The sequence below is a fragment of the Cryptotermes secundus genome, unplaced genomic scaffold, assembly GCF_002891405.2.
Source record: "Cryptotermes secundus unplaced genomic scaffold, Csec_1.0 scaffold318, whole genome shotgun sequence".
Taxonomy (NCBI): Eukaryota; Metazoa; Arthropoda; class Insecta; order Blattodea; family Kalotermitidae; genus Cryptotermes; species Cryptotermes secundus.
In genome coordinates this window covers 77,371-97,934 of record NW_019730108.1, presented here as the reverse complement: position 1 = coordinate 97,934, position 20,564 = coordinate 77,371, and the positions used below count along the sequence as shown (strand labels likewise).

The 20,564-nt window shown below is 42.1% G+C and overlaps 2 protein-coding genes across 6 annotated transcripts in view; both read left to right on the top strand.

The window, feature by feature from the left end:
* The first annotated feature begins 1,969 nt into the window (after positions 1–1,969).
* LOC111866055 (protein SON) lies at positions 1,970–17,698 on the top strand. Of its 4 annotated transcripts, none has more exons than XM_033752098.1 (14): positions 1,970–2,011; positions 3,267–3,467; positions 3,775–3,883; positions 4,284–4,481; positions 4,938–5,092; positions 6,650–6,807; positions 7,956–8,064; positions 9,418–9,548; positions 9,662–9,772; positions 9,858–9,971; positions 14,773–14,920; positions 16,476–16,553; positions 16,657–16,772; positions 16,991–17,698. In XM_033752098.1, the coding sequence occupies exons 1-14, from the start codon at positions 2,008–2,010 to the stop codon at positions 17,102–17,104; spliced, it is 1,746 nt and encodes a 581-aa protein (XP_033607989.1). In that variant the 5' UTR covers positions 1,970–2,007; the 3' UTR covers positions 17,105–17,698. The 4 variants fall into 4 exon arrangements, with proteins under 4 accessions (XP_033607989.1, XP_023710354.1, XP_023710357.1 ...); XM_023854586.1 differs by having other exon boundaries at positions 1,977–3,016; XM_023854589.1 differs by lacking the exons at positions 16,476–16,553; positions 16,657–16,772; positions 16,991–17,698 and adding an exon at positions 12,421–12,500 and having other exon boundaries at positions 1,977–3,016; positions 14,773–14,857.
* Positions 17,699–17,798: 100 nt separating this feature from the next.
* LOC111866053 (DNA mismatch repair protein Msh2) overlaps positions 17,799–20,564 on the top strand; it is a 32,361-nt gene continuing 29,595 nt past the window's right edge. The window contains exons 1-2 of one of the 2 annotated variants that reach the window (XM_023854582.2): positions 17,799–19,595; positions 20,211–20,260. In XM_023854582.2, coding sequence (XP_023710350.1) covers positions 19,562–19,595; positions 20,211–20,260 — 84 coding nt within the window. In that variant the 5' untranslated portion in view covers positions 17,799–19,561. The remainder of the gene's footprint in view (positions 19,596–20,210; positions 20,261–20,564) is intronic. The other variant, XM_023854583.2, reaches the window with a different exon arrangement.

The window sequence follows — 20,564 nt, the reverse complement described above, 5'->3', positions numbered from 1 at the left end:
ACATAGTACTGTCCCCAAAGTATTAATAGTGTGCAGCTAGAATTGTTGGTTGATTGGTTTCCAATGGCTGCATTTGGGATCATTTAACCCATTTTGCTTCTCGCTTCCCAATAGTTGCATTTTGTATTTATCTGATTCTGTTACAATGCATGCACTGGAGTAGAAAATCTAAATATCAACAGACACACTGTTTACCATAACCTGTGAGAGAACGCCATGTTGAGATGTGAATACCAGCAGCATGGAAGGGTACAATGTACTGATATCTTCATTTCAGTGTTGCAAAAACCTGGCCTCAAAAGGTAAGCTGTGCAGTGAAGCCCAACCATAACCTGGTCAGTAATGTCAGATATGAGGTTCTGACAGTGGTGACTGATGAAGAGTACTATCCTCAGATGTGATGCTGCGTAGTCCAGTAGAAGTTCACCAATGTTTTGGAGGACTATACTGCTTCCATCTTCAGGGTTTAAGAGTACTTAAGGCAAGCAGCAGGCAGAGCTCTGCTTCACATTACATGCCGGAAGACAGAGCTCATCAGTAGCTGTTTCCACCTCCTTCCTCACATCATTGCTGTAAAGGGGCTTGTTACCCAATCTAAGAGCCACCAACAGAGGCTGAATGCAAATGAATTTGCAGCCCAAGTAGTCTGGTATGGGTATTCAAAACCAAAGACAGTTGTCAAGCAGAGCAGCTTTTTCTTTTAACTACAAAGCATATGTGTCTCAAAATGCTACTTGTTCAAAATTATTATTTAAACAGGGGGGGCTGTTGAAGTATGCTGTGGCTGAGCACCTTGCAAAGTTACTGAAGTACAAAATATGTTTTGCAAGTTTAAGGCTGCTCCTTTTATACCAATCTATTATTTATGTATTACATTTATACAGAGCAGGACCAATCACTGAAGAAAAGGATCTGCTGAGATACATTTGATGTGTGTACTGCATGCCTTACTTCACGAATGTTAGTACATAATGTCATCTGCTTTATACTGTGTGATATTTTTGCAATGCCATGTCTAAGAATAAAAAGAAAATATGGCAGGCTTTTGCATATGTAAAAATTTAATTTCCTATTGTAGAGAGTAAACTGTAGTAGGCTTGCACTGCTCTAAGTAGTGATACTGTGTTGTCTTGAAGGTTTATAACAATATTTGGAGGAATGTGTTGACTCCATCTTTAGGTATTTTAACCATGCAGATGGGGTCAAATGGTACAAATGTATGACTACACAACGCAGAACATCATATACCAGACCCACTACTCAGAAAATCTGGCAGCGCCGGGAATCTAACCTGGGACTTCTGGATCTGTAGCCAGGAACTCTGACCACTACACCATAGAGGTGGTCTCAAATGTTATATGGCTCAAACAAATTCACAGCAGGGTTTATGTGGTGACAGATCTCTACTAGATATCTTCAACATGATTCCTTTGGAAGGGACTACAAGTTTCGATCAACATTGGTCATCTTCAGGGAAGACCTAAAAAAAATTAACATGCGGACATAGGCACAGCACTATCATCACCATTTTTAGACACACCAGAAAACGGCAAAAGTTTGTGGAAACGTAGTATACATACACAAGAACTGCAGAAAATGTTTTAAAAGGCAAATTGCATATAAGACGACTAATTAACAAGTAATAAACCTGAACATACAATTGCATACAATGTGACGTCGGTTAACAGGCAGTAAGACAAAGGAGATGACTACGACAGGGATTAAGACACCCGTAGTTGGAGTACTTCTGTCTTTAAAAAGGTCACGTTAACCCCTTAGGGCGGGAGCAAGTAGTGCGTACATGCAAAAAGAAACATGTGCAACTTGGCGAGAGTGTAGTAATCAGTGTTAATGAATTTCATCTGTGAAGATAAAATAAAACCCTAACCTGACTGTTTTGGAAAGTAATTTATTTCCGTTCGGGAATTTCATTTACGTAGGATCTGAGATTCCAAGTGTGGCAGCACTGAGGGCACTGTGAGAACGGAGCAGAAGCTGAGGGGATGTATGGGTAAGGTGGTATACAGTAATTTCCGTTGGTTGGTCGCGAGCGAAGTTTTTAGGACAATTTAGGACGGTGCAAAATGAAGTTTTCTGTAGTAGTGGTGAGCGTTACTTTTGTGTAGAAAGTGTGAATTTATCATTATGAATTAATGTGATACGTGTACCGATGTGATGAACTGTATATTGTGATGATAAATTTTGTTAATCTGTAATTTCATAACAAATGTTCGCGTTATTATAATCGAACTTGTTAGCGGCAGTTTGACAGACTTGTTTCTGAAAATGACAACGAGCAGTGGACAAGCCGCAGTAGTGAATAAAACTTCAGTCAAAGAACAATTTTGTGTTAAGCAGGAATTATTTGATTTTAAAACTATCTTAAATAAGGTTGACACTCGAAATGTGAGCGAGCCAGACATTCCTACTAAATCGTCTACCGAAATACTGTCAGAGTTGTTTGGGTCTTTCAATGCAGAACCACCAAAAATTGCAGAGTGTGTGGAACAAATTAGTGAAAATGGACATGATGTTGCAGGGCGGAAGTCTGCAGAAAAAGACACTTCTCTTCGAAATAAAAGGAGCAAAAAGAGTAAAAAGAAACACAAGCAAAAAGAGAAGAAGCATAAGAAGAAGACAAAATCAAGCAAGAGGCAGGGAAATAGTGAAGACAGTGATGACACTGGCTGTGGGGGTAGGAGACACAAAGACCCAAGTGAAGGCAAGAAAAAGAAGAAGTTGAAGGACAGCGGTGTGACTGAACCAAAACTAATGCCAACTATGGAACCTGTGTCTATTAAGATCACCACTGATGGAAGTAAGAATGTGAAACGAACAGTGGCGTGTTCACCTGCAGACCCAAATGGTAGCAGAGCCCCTCCCCTTAGTCTGCCGGCAGCATCTGAGGAGCCAGTTGTGGAGCCTCCAGGGCACGCTGCCAGCTCACAAGTTGCCGAAACCAATGCCAAGGCTGGAATACCTCCTGCTGCTACACAGCCCAAACAGTTGACTTCAGGTGGGAGCCTTCTTACACTCTGAACTACACTTGAGTGTCATTCCCCCCTCCCCTTGTGCTTCAAAATGATTGTTTCTCCACATGCAAGAATCTGTCCATTTAGACTAAGTTTTGCAGTGTTTCATAGAAGGAACACTTGTCACCAGACCTCCAGAAACATTGACAAGTTATGAGCCTTAGAGATAAAGGGTGTTCAAGATGAGGATGGGCAGGTTGGCCGTTTCTGAACGGCACCTTTTGTGTTTTCCAGACATGAAGCCAAGGTCAGGACCAGGCAGGATTGTCATCAAGAACCTCAAGTATAGTTCTGTGTACGAGGAGACGGTGCGGCAGGTGGAGGAACAGGCCAAGCTGAAGGCAGAGCGCTATGAGGAGGGTGAGCTGTCTGAGGATAGCAGTGACAACAAGGAGGCATCCCCCACTGATGATGATCTGGTAGCATTGAGTCCAGGTATACCATTTCTGCCATCACATTCAGCATTGAGGAGTACAGTTAAACTAAATACTTCTTTCTTGTTATTCTTACTCTTTGACCATCAAATTGGAAGCAATATACTCCTCCAAAATGTTGGGCTTTCTTCAGCATACTCGGCTTTACAACATCGAAGACCGTACTGTTTGTACTAATGCATTGTTCATGTAGGGTGTACACTTGTGTGTGTTTGGATGCTTCATTTTTAGATGCACTCTACAGATGGGGAGGGGGCACACATGTGTCACTGTAACTTGTCTGGCTCATTTTCTCATTCTGTGTGCAGAGCACAGCACCAGCTCAGACAGAAAGGATCAGCACAGGCACTGTCGGAAACACACCACCACGGATGACAAGCATTATCACCGCCACCATCACCACAGTCACCACCACAGGTGAGCAGTTTTATAACAGTTTTGCACAGGCACTGGCAATGTAGTTTCAGGTTTGGTTTTAAGCCAACTGTTTGCTTTTGTAAGTAGCTCCTGCTTGGGATTCTGTAAGAGCAGAACACATCTTGTATCTTCTGTTAATGTTGGTTATGTAATGTCTGTTAGTAGTACTAAGGCTATATAGTGTTAGATGATGGGATCATTAATGAATGTCAGGCAATTTGTGGTGTTGAGAATTGGTAGGGTAAGCAAGTACTTGTAGAAAACCTGCCCAGTACCACTTTATGTGGCATAAATTCCACCTGACTTGATATGGGATTGAACCCATGCCACTGTAGCTTGAAGCCAGTGACTGATCATCTGAGATGCGATGCAGATGATATGGCTTATGGTGACTTTGCAGGAGTCGGAGTCGGTCCCACGAGAAAAGCAAGAGAAGCCACAGTAGCAGCAGCCATGACAGGCATCACAGTCATGGCTGCAGTAAAAGGATGCACAGCCGAGAGAGTAGCAGCAGCCGTGAACGTCTCAGGAGGAGGAGGAGTCATAGCAGCAGCAGCAGGAAACGAGCACGACGTTCACGTTCCCACTCAAGGCACAGGTACTGGCATCCTGTGAGGCCTCTGATACTCTTCATTTTGTCCCCTCCCCCTCGTGCACCCAGCCTGATGCACATTACAGGTTATGCAAAGCCAAGTGTTTTCCATTTCTTCAAAAAAGTCTTGTGTTTTTCTGCTTGCATTAGTATTAAATCATTTTGCGGGGGATCTTTCATCAACTCCTGCCTGTGATGTTGCATAAAATTTGTAATTCTGTCATTATTTATTTTATGATTACTTGAAAGTGGTGTAACCTGTTGCCTGTGTTGTGACTCCATGCATTTTGGTTGTGACAAGTATGTGGAAATTATCAGTCATGGAAGTTAGAGGGAATAAGAACTGAAAAGAAAAACAGCAGAGAGAATCTGAGGATTAATACCTTGGTAGATAGTAAGATTGCAGGAGCAACACCGAATTGTGAAGCTTGCTGAGGAGCATGACAGATGACTCTTTTGCAGGTCACCGGGCCACATAGACAAGCAGAAGCTGCTCGAGATTGCCAGGAAGAATGCCATGACCCTGCTGAAGCAAGGCGTGCTCCCCAGCTCTGTGGTGTCGCAAGACAAGATGGTAGCCATCAAGGCAGGAGGCAAGAGCGTGGCTGAGCTCACAGGTAACCCTGAAGCCCGTCTTGAGCTGCTTTCATCTTCTGAACCCATTTCCCCCAAGATTCATCTCAATATTATTCTTTTGTTTCCTTTGAGAGAAGAAGTTGTAGAAGGATGGACAGAATTACATAATTAATGAGGAACTGAACTGGTCAGCATCACAGTTGCTCTCTTGACTTGCCTTGTAGTAGGGCTTGTTTCAAATCTTATCTGGTTGGGACACTGGCTTTCCTGATTGAAGTTTCCTGTCATTTTCTCAGTCCCTCTAGGCCAGTGTCAGGACAGCGCCACAATTGGGCCACTATTGTTTCTTTCAAAATGCTTTCCAAATCATTGTTCATCTGTTATCCATGCTCTCAGTGCTATATATTCTGGTTGTTGGAAGCACTGTTGTATAACCCACAAAAAAATATATACGTAATGAGAGGCTGTGTGTATAGTTTGTACTCTTCACATGACATTTTAAGAACAATGAGATGATGAAGGATATGGTGCAGAAAGCATTTAACTTGCATGTGTGAATGGACAAACTCACAGATATTTTTATTTGGAATACCAGAATGAAAGAGACCACTAAAAGACCCTAGGACAGATGGGAGATTGGATTCAGTAGCAGGCTGCTACTGTTCATATTTTCAACCAAAAATGTCGTGTCAAATTGTGTTGCAGTCTATACTCACTTGTGGCTATGAGCCCTTGACAATCTGCAAACAGCAACATATCTGTTTCAGTTTCATGTTGATGTGTTCCTCCTTAGAAACCCTCTCAGTGCAAACTGTAAAGTGAAGAACGGAGTAGCCACACCTTGCCTCACTCTGCTGTTGCTGGGTCCCCAGTCTGGTGAATCGCATTTTGCTTTTATTGTGTGTGTCATGCAGAGCCCCTGTGCTGTGGTTGGTTATGTCAGTCACTGTCAGCATGGCTAAGGCTTTAGTTGTAGTAACTTACCATGAGCTTTTTCCAGACTAACAAAGCAGTATCTTAGCCAGCATTAAGTTCTCTTTGAGTTCCTATTGAAACGTGAAAAGAGAAATATCTGTCACTACATGTGTATGCTCATCTGAATCCATTTTGCCCTTCACACAGAATTTCTGTGGAGCTCAGTAAGTGTCATATTGTCCTAGTCTAGAACATCTTGCCTTGAGCGAGCAACCTTGTGGAAGAAAAGTCCTGTGTGTGGAAGCAGATCTCTAGTACACGATATCCAGCTACTATTTTCAATGAACAAGAGAATTGCAGATGTTTTCTGCTGTTGGTGTCTGTTCATTGCAGCTACATTCTCTGAAAGTGTCGGTAGTAAATCTTACCAATTTAATGATTTACCAGAACTGCAGATGGCTGCATCTATATTTTTAAATGATTCTTTAGTATGTGGTGACCCCCATTAGGGTGGGTTATGCCCCCCCCCCTCCCTCAAGGGTCTTGACCACTGTTGAGAAACGGTTATTTAATGATTTAATGTATTGCACCCTGTAATTGAATCAGAGTACAGTGAGATACAGGGTTGTGTTGTGTTGTGTTGCCCACTTTAGTACAGTTCTGAACACTTTTTGTTAATACAGACTTCTGTAAGCAGCTGTCAAAGAAAGAGGCTCTCGGTCAGGCGTCTAGTGAGTCTGAAGGGGAGGAGCACCCTAGTAGTGGGAGTGACACTGAGCGACCGTTCCACCACCCCTTTCAGATCAAGGAACGGCCAGCCTCAATTGTGATGAACATCAGGGTGAGTGTCTGTGCTTGCTCCCTCCCTCACCTTTTATAAGCATCAAAATCCCAGAACAGACAGGTGGCCCTTGTTCCGTGTGGATAAGGCACATGGTCACCTATTCTGCAGAAATAGAGCATAAATTATAAAGATTTTGAAACGGTGCTCAGAAAAATATTCTGTATTTCCTTGAATGTAAGTCACACCCCAAAAAAGTATATGGACTTGAAATGAAAAATATGTTTTATGCACTTACATACTTATGCATAACAATCAAAACAACACACTAACCAAATTTCACATTGCTCTGTGCACTTGCACACGTTAAGTAAGACACGTTACTTGAATTTTGTGTGTTCTCAGGAATCATTTATAACATCAGGATCTAGGTATGATGCATTAGAACTCCACAACTTGGTGTCATTGATTCAAATCAAGTTTGCATTGCTGTATCATTTAGTAAAGGCTAAAGCATCAATTCCTGGGGGAAAATATGTATATTTTGCCAAATGGGGTACAGCTTAAAAGACATGAACCTCACAGAGCACAGCCCTTGAGCAAACCGTGGTTCAGCTGGTCAATGCATTCCATACATTTTGTGTGAAACTTGAAGGTTTATTATGGCATCTGTGTCCTGTTACTGGACCCTATCCTGAGCCAGTTAAGTCCAATTCAGAACCTAGTACATTTGGTCGTCGACTTACGACCAACTTCCGTTCTGACTGACAGGTCATAAGTCGATTGGTCGTATGTCAGTCATAAATTTATTAACAGTGTTTTTTAACCTTTCTAACCTTTTTATCATCTTTATAATTTATTTTTAAAAACTTTACATTTTAATCATCTTTTATTTTTCATTTTTTGTGGTTGTAAGTGCGACTGGTCGTAAGTCGATGACCAAGTGTATCACTTTTCCTTTAAGATCCAGTGTAGTATTATTCTCTCATCTCTGCCTTAGTCTCCCAAATGGTCTCTTACTTTCAGAAGATGTACTAGTTAATTGTGAAATAGAGGAAATTACACAGTGAGGAACTTCACATACTGTTATCAGGGGAGTTACATCATGTAGATTGTATGTACTGATATGCATACAGAATTGGTAGTGAAATAACTTCTGTAAGATCAGGGTAATAATATTAAAATGTTTGTGGATTGCACTGTGACAGAACTCAGTGCAGCTGCCAGTGAAGACACTGCAGGAGAAGACTGCCGAGCAGTCAAAGCAGTTGCGGATCCAGTTCCCTGTTTCCAGTGGGCAGCAGCACAGGAAGTCGGGTGAGTATAGCTCTCTGGGTTTGCTCCCAGTCACTGCTTAAGCTTCACCTCAGTAAATGCACCCTTCTAGCCACTGGGTTTCTGAAATGCATATGCAGGGTGCCCTGGGATGTAGTGGCAGATACTGGAGCATGGTGATGATATGTTCAGGGAGAATGTAAATAATGTAAGTCTGTTTACACAGAAGAACTGAATACATGAAAATACCGAAATCTGCAACAGGGCAATGGTATTGTATGGTGTAAATCGTTCAGAAACTTCAGTACCTGGAAATGGCATTTGCATGTAAGTTTAGAAATGCATGCATAGCATACCTATTCTTGTGCATATGCTTTCGTTTGTTTATTATTTAAGAAACTGTGGAGTTTTTGTTTGAAACATTTTTTACTTTGATATATACTTCTGGTCCTCACAGCGGTGGTTAGGAAGAGTTTCATCTCCTCAGATATAACGCCACATAATTTGGGTTGAATTTGAGAAGTTTACACAGCATTATATCCCAGAAGACAGAACTCGCTAAGCTGAAAATGTGTGCACAAATGCATATAGGTCTTCATGTGAAATGTCAACCCATTTTACTACAACTTCACAACATCTGCAATTCTCAGTTGTTAGATATTGGTGGACAGACAGATATGGCGAGTTAATAGGCATGCTGTTGCAGCTTGGTACAGATGCATTCAAATGAGATTAGAATCAGACAGCAGTAATGAAGACTGGAATGCATTTTTGTACAGATTGTGTTTGTACCTCACTGCTTATCTGTGCCAGTAACAAATGGCTTGAACAGAGGATGTAAGAAAAATGAAACATACATTTTATCCCAATATACTTTTTCCGTAAGTTGTACGGGTTTCAGAATAGTTAGAGTTAGAGAAAATACCAGAATTTTTATGGGTTATTTAATGATGCTTTCAATGCTGAGCCTGTATAGTGTCAGATGGTAGGGTTATTTATGAAAGATGAATTGGAAAGGATTTGGAAGGAAGCAGGCCAAAATGAGGACCTGGAGGGACTGAGGAAAACCAGGAAAGACTTCAGTCAGGATACCTAGACTCCAGGCTGAAAGTTCAACTGAATATTTCCCAATTACAAGTAAAATGTGTTATAGCTTAGACCAACACGCTTGGTATTTCCCAGTTGTTACACTGTGCATACATTTCACAACTTGTATTTTATGACAAAAATCTGTTGTTTTTTTTCCTGTTCCCTGCTGGGTCAGGTGAAGGAGGAAAGTTTTGAAAATGTTATTTGGATGAGTTCCTTTTATTTCTGATAGAAGATAATGTAAGATTGTGACAGCCATTTTCACAAGCCTGCAACAGGAAACACTGCTACTGTATACTGTTTCAGAGAATGAGTGGGTGCCAGTGTCACCTAAGAAAGAAGAGCCCACAGCCTCTGTAGTTGCAACAGAGGTGACAGAAAACAGAGTTGTAATGGAGGCAGTGAACCAGGTGTTCCCCAGCGCCATGGTCACTGAGGTGGGTGCTGTATGTGAACATAGCAGCTTCTACTGATATGCAGAATGGTTTTCTCCATTCATTTGAAATATTGGTTGTGCCAAGAACTGATGCATTTTGCTGTGGTGTCACAGGAACTCGATATCGGTGCCATCGTGTCGCAGCGACTCACGGCAATGCGAAAGTTGCAGGAAAACCCCAATGATGTTCAGGCTATCTCAGAGATGTACCGTGCTCAGAAAGGTGTAAGTATGACAGTGAGTAAACAGTTTCATAATGGAGGTTGCTGTGTGCTGAGGCCATTAATAAGATGTGTCATGTTACCCGCAGATGCAGATGTGGGCTGAATCGAAGCAGCAGCCAGGTCAGTTTACAGGTACCACAGGTGCTCGAGTGCTCACGGCTGCAGAGCTTGCATCTGGCTACCAAGCATGGGCCAAGAAGGTACACAAGGCCATGGGGCCCCTTACGGTTTGTGTGTTCTGGGATCAGTCCGTAACAGTGCAAGAAGAGCTGGCTAGGAAATGTTTGGTTAATGCTTTGTGTGGAACGAGCAGGGGAAAGGGGGGGGGGGCACATGGTGCTGACAGCTGGTATAATTGAATTGAACGGAAACTGTGTGCATCAGATGCAGCTGGTCAGGAACCTGGAGCTTTCAGCATAGAAGTCCAGGCTGCTACACCTAGACAAGTTTATGGTCTTCAGGAATGTGATGCCGTGTAGTATGGTAGATACATACTGAGAGTTTCACAGGAACCTGTTTTCTTCATTTTCATTATAGAGGGGAATCAGGCAAAAATGGTACATAATGTAGGAAAGGGAATGTTAGGATAAGGCTCTGAGTGGTTCAGTGGGAGCATGAGTCCTAATGTCATTGGACCAAGAGACCCTGGCATCCTAATGTGATCATACCTAGAGTCCCAGGCACTGGTCAGGTAACAATGACTCACTCGTTCCAGTGTGACTGTCACTGTCATCCAAACTGCTTCAGGTGTAATGACATGTCAGAATGTTTTCTTCTGTCTGCGGTTGAACCTGTTATTTTTGTTACTTCCACGTGGATCGAATGATAAGTAATCAGTGTTCAAGCTAACCCTGCTTTATTAAGACTGACATTTGATACACAAGAGCGTTCTATATATATTCACACATATAACTATGGTAACACATAACAATAGAGAGATTCTGTTTTTACACACATAACCGTAGTAACACAACAGTAGAGAAATTAGGAACAGCGCATGTAGCGCAGTCTGTTATTAAAATTGTTTACTATGACGTTGCCAACTCTAGCATTATATTTTAACATTAGAGAGTTGCCAACATAACAACCTGTACACAAATTCCCCCATGGGTGGTTCATGGGCACAGCACTTACATTGAACAAGGCAGTTCACATGCCCAGTACTACGAAAGCAGATAATTAAAATGAGCTAGTTACATCTGTATTTTGTGGGTCTCACAGAGAGGTCACTACTGTTTATCCCATGGTATGTTATGTCCCAAGAACTACTCAGAAGGATGTGATGAAATTTGGCATTTGATGGACATGTCATGAAACACGTTCAATAAATTTATCTTGGTCCACATCAGTTGATATTACATGGAACTGAAACTGAACTTGGCTTTTGCTTCATCCTCTGCACACATTTCTATTTTATGAGGGTTGTCTAGCAACCAAGTCTGTCCATCTCCATGTTCCCAAACCTCCTGCCCCTGAACTTCCTCTTGTGTTTTTCTTTCCCTCTGCATGACAGCTTTTGTAACCTGTTGATCCGATCTTGGTCTTGTTTTTCCTTCCCCTTGCCTTTATTTTCATGTTTAGACCCGGCTTTAGGATCATACCTTTGCTCATTTTCAAGACTGATTAATCATTAAATTCTCTCAAATTTTTATTTCTGATTCTCACTCGTGGGGTTTCCCTCAATTTTAACAGTTAGCAAAATATAAATGACATTAAGGTGTACAGTTTTTATTTCAGACATATGTGTATATAAAAGGTAAAGGCAAAACTATCCCTGTAACAGGTCATGAAGGCCCATAGGGTTGTGAGACGTCGAGGCTCCCACATTTTCAAGACAATCAGTTAACAGATGGTGGTGAGGTCAGCCTTATGCACCGGCCACCCCTTTACCCCCTAGGAAGATTCCTGGTACTCATTTCTGTTAGAGGCTGAGTTGACCCCAGGGCCATAGTGCGGCTCGAAGGATCAAATAAATTTTAAAAAATTCAATTCATCAGGGCTTGAACCTGTGACCTTCTAGCTTGTAGCATAGTGCCTCAACCAACTACGCTACCATGTGCCCCCCATTTTTATATTATATAATTATGTTTGATGAAGTACAATGTGATAATCTGCCAGAGTCGTAATGGTTCTGGCTTTTGTGTGGAGGTACCCAGTTAAATTCTTGGCCAGGACACTGGCAGGTGTGAGATTTTCATGGTTTTACTCAGTCCCTTCAAGGATATTCCCAGGTAATACTACAAATTGAGCCATAATCAGTTCCATCCACATCCTTAGTAATCCCATTATTCGCTAATCCTGCTGTTCAATGCTGTGTAGTTTTGAGCTACTGATGCCTTTGTTAAGTGTAGTTCTGTGTTTCTGTAATAATTCAGTAGTGAGGCCATAAGCAGCACATACAAAATGTTGCATATATCCCAACTGATTTTGGGTTTTACTGTAAGTGGTTGTGTATCTTACCGTGTTGGCCACTAACAAATTTTCAGGTGCAAACTAAGTGAAGTTTGTAATGCAGGCTCAGACCATCCCCTGTCTGGGGGTGGATTCTGGGCCTGTAAGGGGAGTAGCCCTGAGCAGTTGACAACACCTGCAGGCACAAATGCAGGCAGAAGTGTTGCCAGCTGCCAAACACCTGAAGATTTGTTACAGGCCTCTAGCAAGATGAGATCATCAGAGGAAGAGCATGCCGCAGCCTGCAAACATCAGTGAAGCAAGAGGGCCGTGGAACGGTGAGTAGACACTTCAGCATGGGTAAGTTCATGGACCCCCCCCCTACAGGGCCCTAGTCTGTGTCACTAGGGCTGCCTGTCACTGTTTGTAATTAATATTTAGGTCCCATGGTTAGGGTAGCTCCCAGTTGTAGATAATATTCCCATGCGTGACATCCATGGCCCCTATTGATCTTCATGTCGGTCAGGGAGCCCGCTGTCCACACTGGCCAGCAGGAATGCCTCGCAAAACTTCATATTGGCTCCAGGCAATCTCAGCCTCAAGATCTTTGGCACAAGAGTTCTGCATCTGAATCATACACATCTTGAGTCACTGCTGAAGCTGAGAGTTCAAAGCCACACTCTGATTTTGGTGCTGTTGCACCAAGAAGTAGCAAAATGTCCCTATTTGCCCAGCAGTGTCTGTGCATAGCAACTCAACAACCACCGAATGTGATGCTGTGGAATATTATTACAGCAGTTAACTGACGATATGATGACCTATAATATATCTCAAGCCTAACTTGCCAGATGTTTATAAATCTTACATTTCTTGGGGTAAACAGAAGGGAGTGAAGATGACAAAATTGTTAAGCTGTGCATGCATTTCCTAACTTGTTTGCTTTTATTTTAATTAAAAATTAATGGCTTTCTTATATAATGCCTTCTGAGATGGTGGACATCTGGCAACTGGCATACATCAAAACTCACAGATCTGTAGAATATCATATCAAAATAAGAATATTTTGAAAGCAGTAATCATTACCCATATTGTCATGTGGAATTTTGAGGACATGGCTCTGCTTCTTGCAGTGATGTAAATCCACATGTCCCTTGTCTTTGCTGCTGTCAAGCTGATGCTACAGACTGAAATATTCTTGTATTGATGCTGTGTGGACACATGAGTTTTGTTGTCACTTTGTTTGGTGCACAGTCATGCTGCGTGGTGATTGTTGAGTACCAGCATGTGGTATCAGTTCCAATATTGAGTGTTCATGTGTGATGTTACTTATTTTCAGAGTTTTGTATTGTGTAAGTTTTTAGAGCAAACACACCTGTCCCAGCGGATTCTGACCTCGTGTAAGCAAGAGACATTCTTCAAGTGCAGATCCTTTAATCTTGTTATAACAGTTCTAAATCAGTGTTTCTCAGGTACACCAGACCATAATTGCATGACTTCCAGGAAATACCATGCCTTGGTATGAATGTTGCTTCATTGTAGGTGATTCATCTCTTATATTTTCTTACCAACACAACAAACATGTAAACATACAAGGCTGGAGTGACACTGGTAGATTTGCAAGGGCTCCAACGTTGGTGTATAACACTCAGGATTATGGGTTTTTTGGACTTTGTCCATCATCCGGTATTTTAGAGAACACAATGTTTCAGACACTGGATCCCTCTGTTTTACTTTCTCTAGAACACCAGATGATAAACAAAGTCCAAATCCCAATAATCCCGAGGGGACTGACGCTGTAATTTTGCGTGATGTAGTGCTTAGAAAATACACAGCCCTCTGAAGTTGTGTTTTTGTCTGTACGGTTAAGTAACATATGCCACGTGAATATAATGGCTAGTGATCATAAAGATACTTTTTTGTATGTTCAAAACACTGGTGATGTGCTGCGTGTGAAACAAATCACCAGCTTATGCTTGCTTCAGTGTCAGAACGGAAGAATATCTCCGTCTCGTTCTTCCAGAGTCAGCATAATGTTACTTCATGTACATTGTACCTTGTGTAGGCAACCTTACAAAATAAAATTCCCTTGTAAGTATGTGTAAGTTTCCTCCGCAGGTTATGAATACTGGAAGCATGTTCAAAACAGAATCTTGTAACTCTACCGATGATGTAACGGTCTACACCACCAACGATGCATGCTTGTTCCCACTGTAGATAAAGTAGAACACGGGTCTTACATGTACTTATACTACAATCTTAGACCTGCATCAAAATAGTGTGTCATATCGTGTTCTGGGTACAGGGATCAGCACAGTCACGGCACATAAAACCTTTTGGGATTCAGATTCAGAGTGTTCTCTTCTGTGTTATGGCACCGCATAATTTAGTAGGTGATTACTGATGTTTTGGAGCCAGTGGGTTTAGTATTAGTAGCCACATGCAAACCCAGAGGGCCAGAATCCGAATTGTAACCAGTAATGTCATAGGATTGATGCAGAACGTAGCATGATGCTGACTGACAGCCATGTGCATTCTTCCCATTTGAGAGTCACATGAGTCACAATGTGTCTTATCCTTGCACTCCACTGACACTACTGTTTGTGTGTGTAGGACCAGCTCACCACAGCCTCACCAGTGAGTGGGGGTATGGGCATGGCACTCCTGCAGAAGATGGGTTGGCGGCCCGGGGAGGGCCTGGGAAAGAACAAAGAAGGTACCCTGGAGCCCCTCCAGCTGGAGATCAAGATGGATAAGAAGGGTGAGCACTTGTGTGTTCATGTTGTTACCGTCCTCCCTTTATCCTACGTTGTGCTCCACTTCTCACCGTCCTCCCTCTTGTGGATGTCGAGAAGTTAGGTGGGAAGGGAGGAGAAGTGTGGTGGTTGGAGCTGGTACGCGAGAACAGGTAAAGACTGGAGTATCTGGGTTCTGTTCGGTAATTTGTAGAGCTGAGTTCATATCTCGGGTCTTATACGGGTCTGGCTCGGGCAGGGCAGGAAGAACCTTTCACTACAGTCACACACCTCTTTAGACCGTTGCACTTAGTAGTCATTTAATTCCCTCCAGCTTACTGAATACAACTGAATTTATTAATACACTTAATTTGAACTTTACTTATAATACTTTACGGAAGGGCCATAGTTGTAAATTTTGTGTCCGACTTTGCCGAAAGTTGTATGAAGACTCCTCGAGGTGGAGTGCACTCCCTCTGAATCCTGAGGTCCACGAACCCCAGACTCCAAGAGAAATCTACTCCTCCACTTCTGCCATTGGTTATGTTTTCAAACTAGGAGTTTCCCTAAATTTTGAATTTCCAATCATGTTGCTTTGCTATGTGATTCTGGCAGATGCTGACCTGATGCTAAGGTTGACAGCCCCTTGATGCATTACGATCAGGGTATGAGGCTCCGGCCGTCCCACTTTTAAGTTATCGCTGTCCCAAGCTGTCAGCTCTCAAATTCTCAAAGACTTTCCGACTTTGCTGAAACTGCCAGAATTCCAGGAAAGTACCAGATGTTACTTCCTGTCCACATAGCAAAACTTGAACTATGTCCCTTCCACGTGTAAGAGCTGGCTATCTGCCGGATCTCTTTGTTTGTAATTTTGTAATCTTAACTTAATACAGATTTAATTAATGCACAATAGTCCACCAATTAGAATGAACGGTTACAATGTGCTGCATTTTTGTCTGCCATATTGTCTTCACATGTACTTGAAGTGGACAGACAGAATTCCAGAATCATTGCCTTAATGTGGTTTTGAGCCACAGAGAGCACTGTGCAGCCTACTGGGCTGTTGCAAATGTTTCAGAGGAGCGTGCTGCCTCCATACTCAGGGTGAAAGTGTATTTATTGTTTTTTCTCTCATGGGGTGAGACTGAGTCCACTTGGTACTGCAGCCACAGATGATAGATGATGATAATTGTGGAGCAATCAGTGGAATGCAAATTGGCAGGGGAAACCAAAGTACTCAGAGAAAACCTGCCCCAGTGCCACTTCGTGCACCACAAGTCCCACATGACCTGATCCGTCCTCAAACCCATGCTTCCCTAATGGGAAGCCAGCAACTAAATGCCTGAGCTATGGCACGGCCAGGTGAAAGTGATATGTGGCTCTTCTGGTCATCTTTCTTCCTATATTCCTACCTTCCTACCCTGAAGATGGAGGCAGCAAGTTCTTCCAAAACATTGATAAATGTCTACTATACTGCATGGTGTCACTGCCGTGAGAGTCTCAAATGTCATGTGTCATCATCTGGTGGCTAATGGTACATTCCTGTATATTCATACGTGCTTCATTTTTGTGTGTTGGTAGGCCTGGTGTCACAGGAAGAGTTGGTACAAAAGCCAGTGCCACAGCTGCCACCGAACCCAATCACAAAGACCCTAGTTGGTGAGTAAGTGTGTATTAGTATTGCTGCTTCATTGAATGATGGGGTTGGTATAACTGACTCACTGAGTGTGGGATGAGATCCATTAAACAAATGCTGTTGCAGGGAAGCATCCAGTCTCATTGTTGGTAGAATTCTGCTCCAAGCGTCGGTGGGGCGTTCCCCAGTTCGAGCTGTGCTTTGAATGTGGCCCTGACCACAGGAAGAACTTTCTCTTCAAGGTGATTTCTCTGTACAGTTGGTGATAAGAAATTGTTGTTGTGTCATTAAGGTCTGTGATATGTGACACCATGTAGTTTGGTGACCCTTGTACCCTGGTGATGGAAACAGCAGGTCCCCTCAGACTTTGATACCTGCCTACCAAACTGCACGGCATCACATCCCAGAAGAGTATAATCTGAATACTAGATGTGTAACTGACAAGACTTGTCTGTTCCAGGTGAGAGTGAATGGCAACGAGTACAAGCCCAGTGTGGCGAGTCCCAACAAGAAACAGGCAAAAGCAGAGGCAGCGACCATTTGCCTGCAAGCTCTGGGTGTGTTGCCCCCTTGAATGAAGTGCCTGATAGATCATTAAATGTGTTCTAACTACCAAGCAGCTGTAATAAATGTGTGTACATTACACAGGGTTGCCACATGTCCACAGAGCCCAAGGCACTCAGAATATTTCACTGAAGACTGTCTGGCCTCAGCATGAACACATTTGTCATCCCTGAAAATGGAGGCAGCAGGTTCTTTCAAACTCAGAAAGATCTATCAGTCTGCATGCATGGCATCACATGCCAAGGTACAGCAGTGTTCAGAGGACACCCATAGTTAAGTGTAAATTTATTTCTGAAGTGAATCCTAATAATTTGTGGATATATATACACAAGTCCAGGAGACACATTCATTTCCTTTACCCTTATTCTTGAAGGCGTTGTTGCTCTCTGACAGCTGGCAAACCTGGTGGAGAGGAAGGGCTGGCTCCTGATCTCAATTTGTGTATTTGGTGACAGACAGGTTGCATGCAGCTCCCATATCATATTTTGGTTATTTTACAGTTTGTGGTACATCAAAGCTTTGGCACAGGGTAATATCACAAAATTTTATTTGATACTGACCAGTGCTGTATTGCATATTTTGTATTAAACCAGACACGAGAATATACAGGTGTTTTTCAAGGTGCCTGTCAATGCTGATCCACTTCCCAAATTTTTCCTCTTGTCCACCTCTCAGTGCTTGTTACAGGCACCGACAGACTGAAAGGTGTTCTGCATTATGTACAACACAGTGATTCTCCTGGGAATTAACTCAGCACCCCACGATGCAGTGTCAATGCCTAACAAATTCTGAGGGTCGTGAATGAAAGTGATTGTGTTATTTAATGACACTCTTGCAACTGCAGATTATATGTAATATTGAATGATGTGGGAAATAAAGATTCATCAGATGAATACTGGAGAGAACATTGGAATACACAAAGAATCTCCCAGTGCTGTGCTGAACGACAAACCTCCACAGTGGTTGCAAGTTCATAATCTGGTGAGGGTATGCAATTTAGTGTTTTTCACCATTGCTCATCTACTTAACCATTGCCTATGGGAGTTCTAATATGCAACTAAAATGACTACATTGGCAGATGCAAGGAACTTGGGGAATTCCTGTAGTTGCCATTACAAAAGATCGCTTTTATTACGTCTGTAACCATGGAATGGTTGTGAGAGATGGCCCTGCAGATTTGATGGGTACTTGCGGGTATGGGTAATATGTAATTCTGGATAGCCACAGGGTGGTGTCCCTGGTTAGGGTTTGGGTGTAGTTCTTCAGTGTCACACAAGTAGCTTCTCAGGGAAAACTACAGCATATTGTGAAGGATGTGGGATAAGCAAGATCATCCTCTTGCCATTGTGTGTTACCAAGTTCTGTGGTGTCTGCAAAACTTTGCAAGCCCTTGAAGGTCATTAGCACTAATATGTTTCTGGACATTATCCATCTGCTTGTCTTCATCTAGAAACCATCATGTTTATTTTTCAAAACAACGTTTCAGAGACTGGATTGTCTCCATCTTTGGGTAAAACCTACTCAGTTGGGCCCAATCTATAGAGCTACTCCTTATCTCTGGACACCTGTGCCCCCTGTGCCAGCTTCAAGAGGGGATGCATAAATAAAATACAGTGCAAACCATCTATGAGAGCTAAGAAAATAAATTATTAAAATTCCACATGTATGAGGCCTTGCACCAGAGAAGTACTCCGATTGAAATTATCACTTTGGAGAAACAATAAGGAGTACTGCATATGAAGTACAAATTTCAGAACTTATTCCTTCCCTAGAAAAACATTTCAGTGAACAAACCCCTTACATTATGGAAAGGATGTTTGTTTTTCAAACAGTATTTACTGATAAGAAAGCTGCTAAACTTGGGATAAAGATTATGAATTATGCAGATCCATTTCTGATATTTATGGTCTCTTGTGGTACATATGGATGAGGTACTTAACAACACCAAGTGTCCTGTCTTTCAGTCATAATGGCTTTGCTCCCTTTCCTTCCTTAAACAAGCTGAGTGCTTTGAGAATTAGCAGTTGGTTTTTAAAATATGACAGGAACTATCCTATGCCAGTCCTATTTCACTTCTCTAGTGTTCATTGGAGTTGATTCTCTCCATGGAGTGCCATGGAGAGAAATCTGAGCAACTTCAGCATAAAGCATGCCACCACGACCAACTCTGTTAAGCTCTCGCAAAACAAAATTCTACATGTAGTTTTAAACGTTCTTAATACCTGCAATTCTAAACTGGACCACGAAGAAAGTGAATTGCATAAAGACCAAGAACAAGCGAATGTTATCAACTGACTTTAGTTGTAACTTAGGGGAAACGGAAGTAGAAACTGTTGGGATGTTGGAAGTTGCGCCTAAATACGATTGTAACTGTGTTCTGCGTTTTGTTTTACCAGCAACTTTTTTAACCTGGGAATTAGCGTAATTAAGTGTAAAAGCAGACACAAATCGAATTTCAAAATTAGTTATGGCTGTACAGCCTAATCAACATTTAACTGTAGGTAAGATGCGTGAATTTCTGTTGACTGTTTTTGTTCATAACCTTAAACCTAAGAGGAGGAATGAAGGTAAAGGTAAATTCGTCACTTGTGCTTAATTACTGTGCCGTGAAGGCATATATGAGAGTGTAGCTATAGTTCCTCCATTATTGACCTCGGCAGTAAATGGAGGTGAGTGACCAAATAATGCGACAGCCGATTTATCCTCTGGGAGTAGAGCCCCTATTGTATAGCAGGTTTGGTGGCCGCGATAGCCGGGCTAAACGCTATAGAGAAAAGAGAAATCCCTTTCCCCTGCCGAGAATCGAACCAATAGCCTAGTTGCTAGATCGCTCTATACCTATACCTTGAGTGTTGCTTAGCACCAGAATTTGAATTCAAATGCATCTTACTGTTCTGTCATTTAGCTATTCTTGGTGAATATCCGAAACTCAGCTGTAATAAAAAGTGAAGGTATTTGAAGATTGATGTCTTTGGGATTATTAGACTGTGTAATTTGGTAGGTATGTACCGATATTTCAGAGTAACATGATTTCTCCATTTTGATGATACAAGAGTTCTGTCCTGAAGATGGACGCAACACAACAATAAAAAACTGTATCTGTTTCTGTATTGCAGATGCTCCACAACAGAAAGGCTTTGTGAATTTCTTCAAGTCATTGCCAGAGGTAAGAGTTGATAACATACTGGAGGCAGGGACAAGCTTTGTGTGGAATTGTTTGTTTTGAAATTTGTAAATTCCAAGAGGTTGGCAGATTGAAAGTGTTCCAGATTCCTCTGGCTTGGGTCCACCATGTAATCTGGTAGATAGGTACCATGTTTTAGAAGCATCTTCTGCCCTAGAGATGGCAGCAGCATGTTACTTCAAATTAGTACCTATCCATCAAACTTATGGTGTTACTTCTCAGAAGGCTGTAATCCTGATACTTCCTGCTGTGAAAACCTTGTGTTTCAAACAGATGGAAACTTCTG

What these genes read in the sequence shown, in the direction of transcription:
- LOC111866055 (XM_023854586.1), top strand. Translation starts at nt 2,287, where the DNA reads ATGACAACGAGCAGTGGACAAGCCGCAGTAGTGAATAAAACTTCAGTC. An exon ending in TGTACCGTGCTCAGAAAGGT is followed by an intron (nt 9,773 to 9,857) that starts GTAAGTATGACA and finishes TGTTACCCGCAG; the next exon opens with ATGCAGATGTGGGCTGAATC. An exon ending in AATCACAAAGACCCTAGTTG is followed by an intron (nt 16,554 to 16,656) that starts GTGAGTAAGTGT and finishes ATGCTGTTGCAG; the next exon opens with GGAAGCATCCAGTCTCATTG.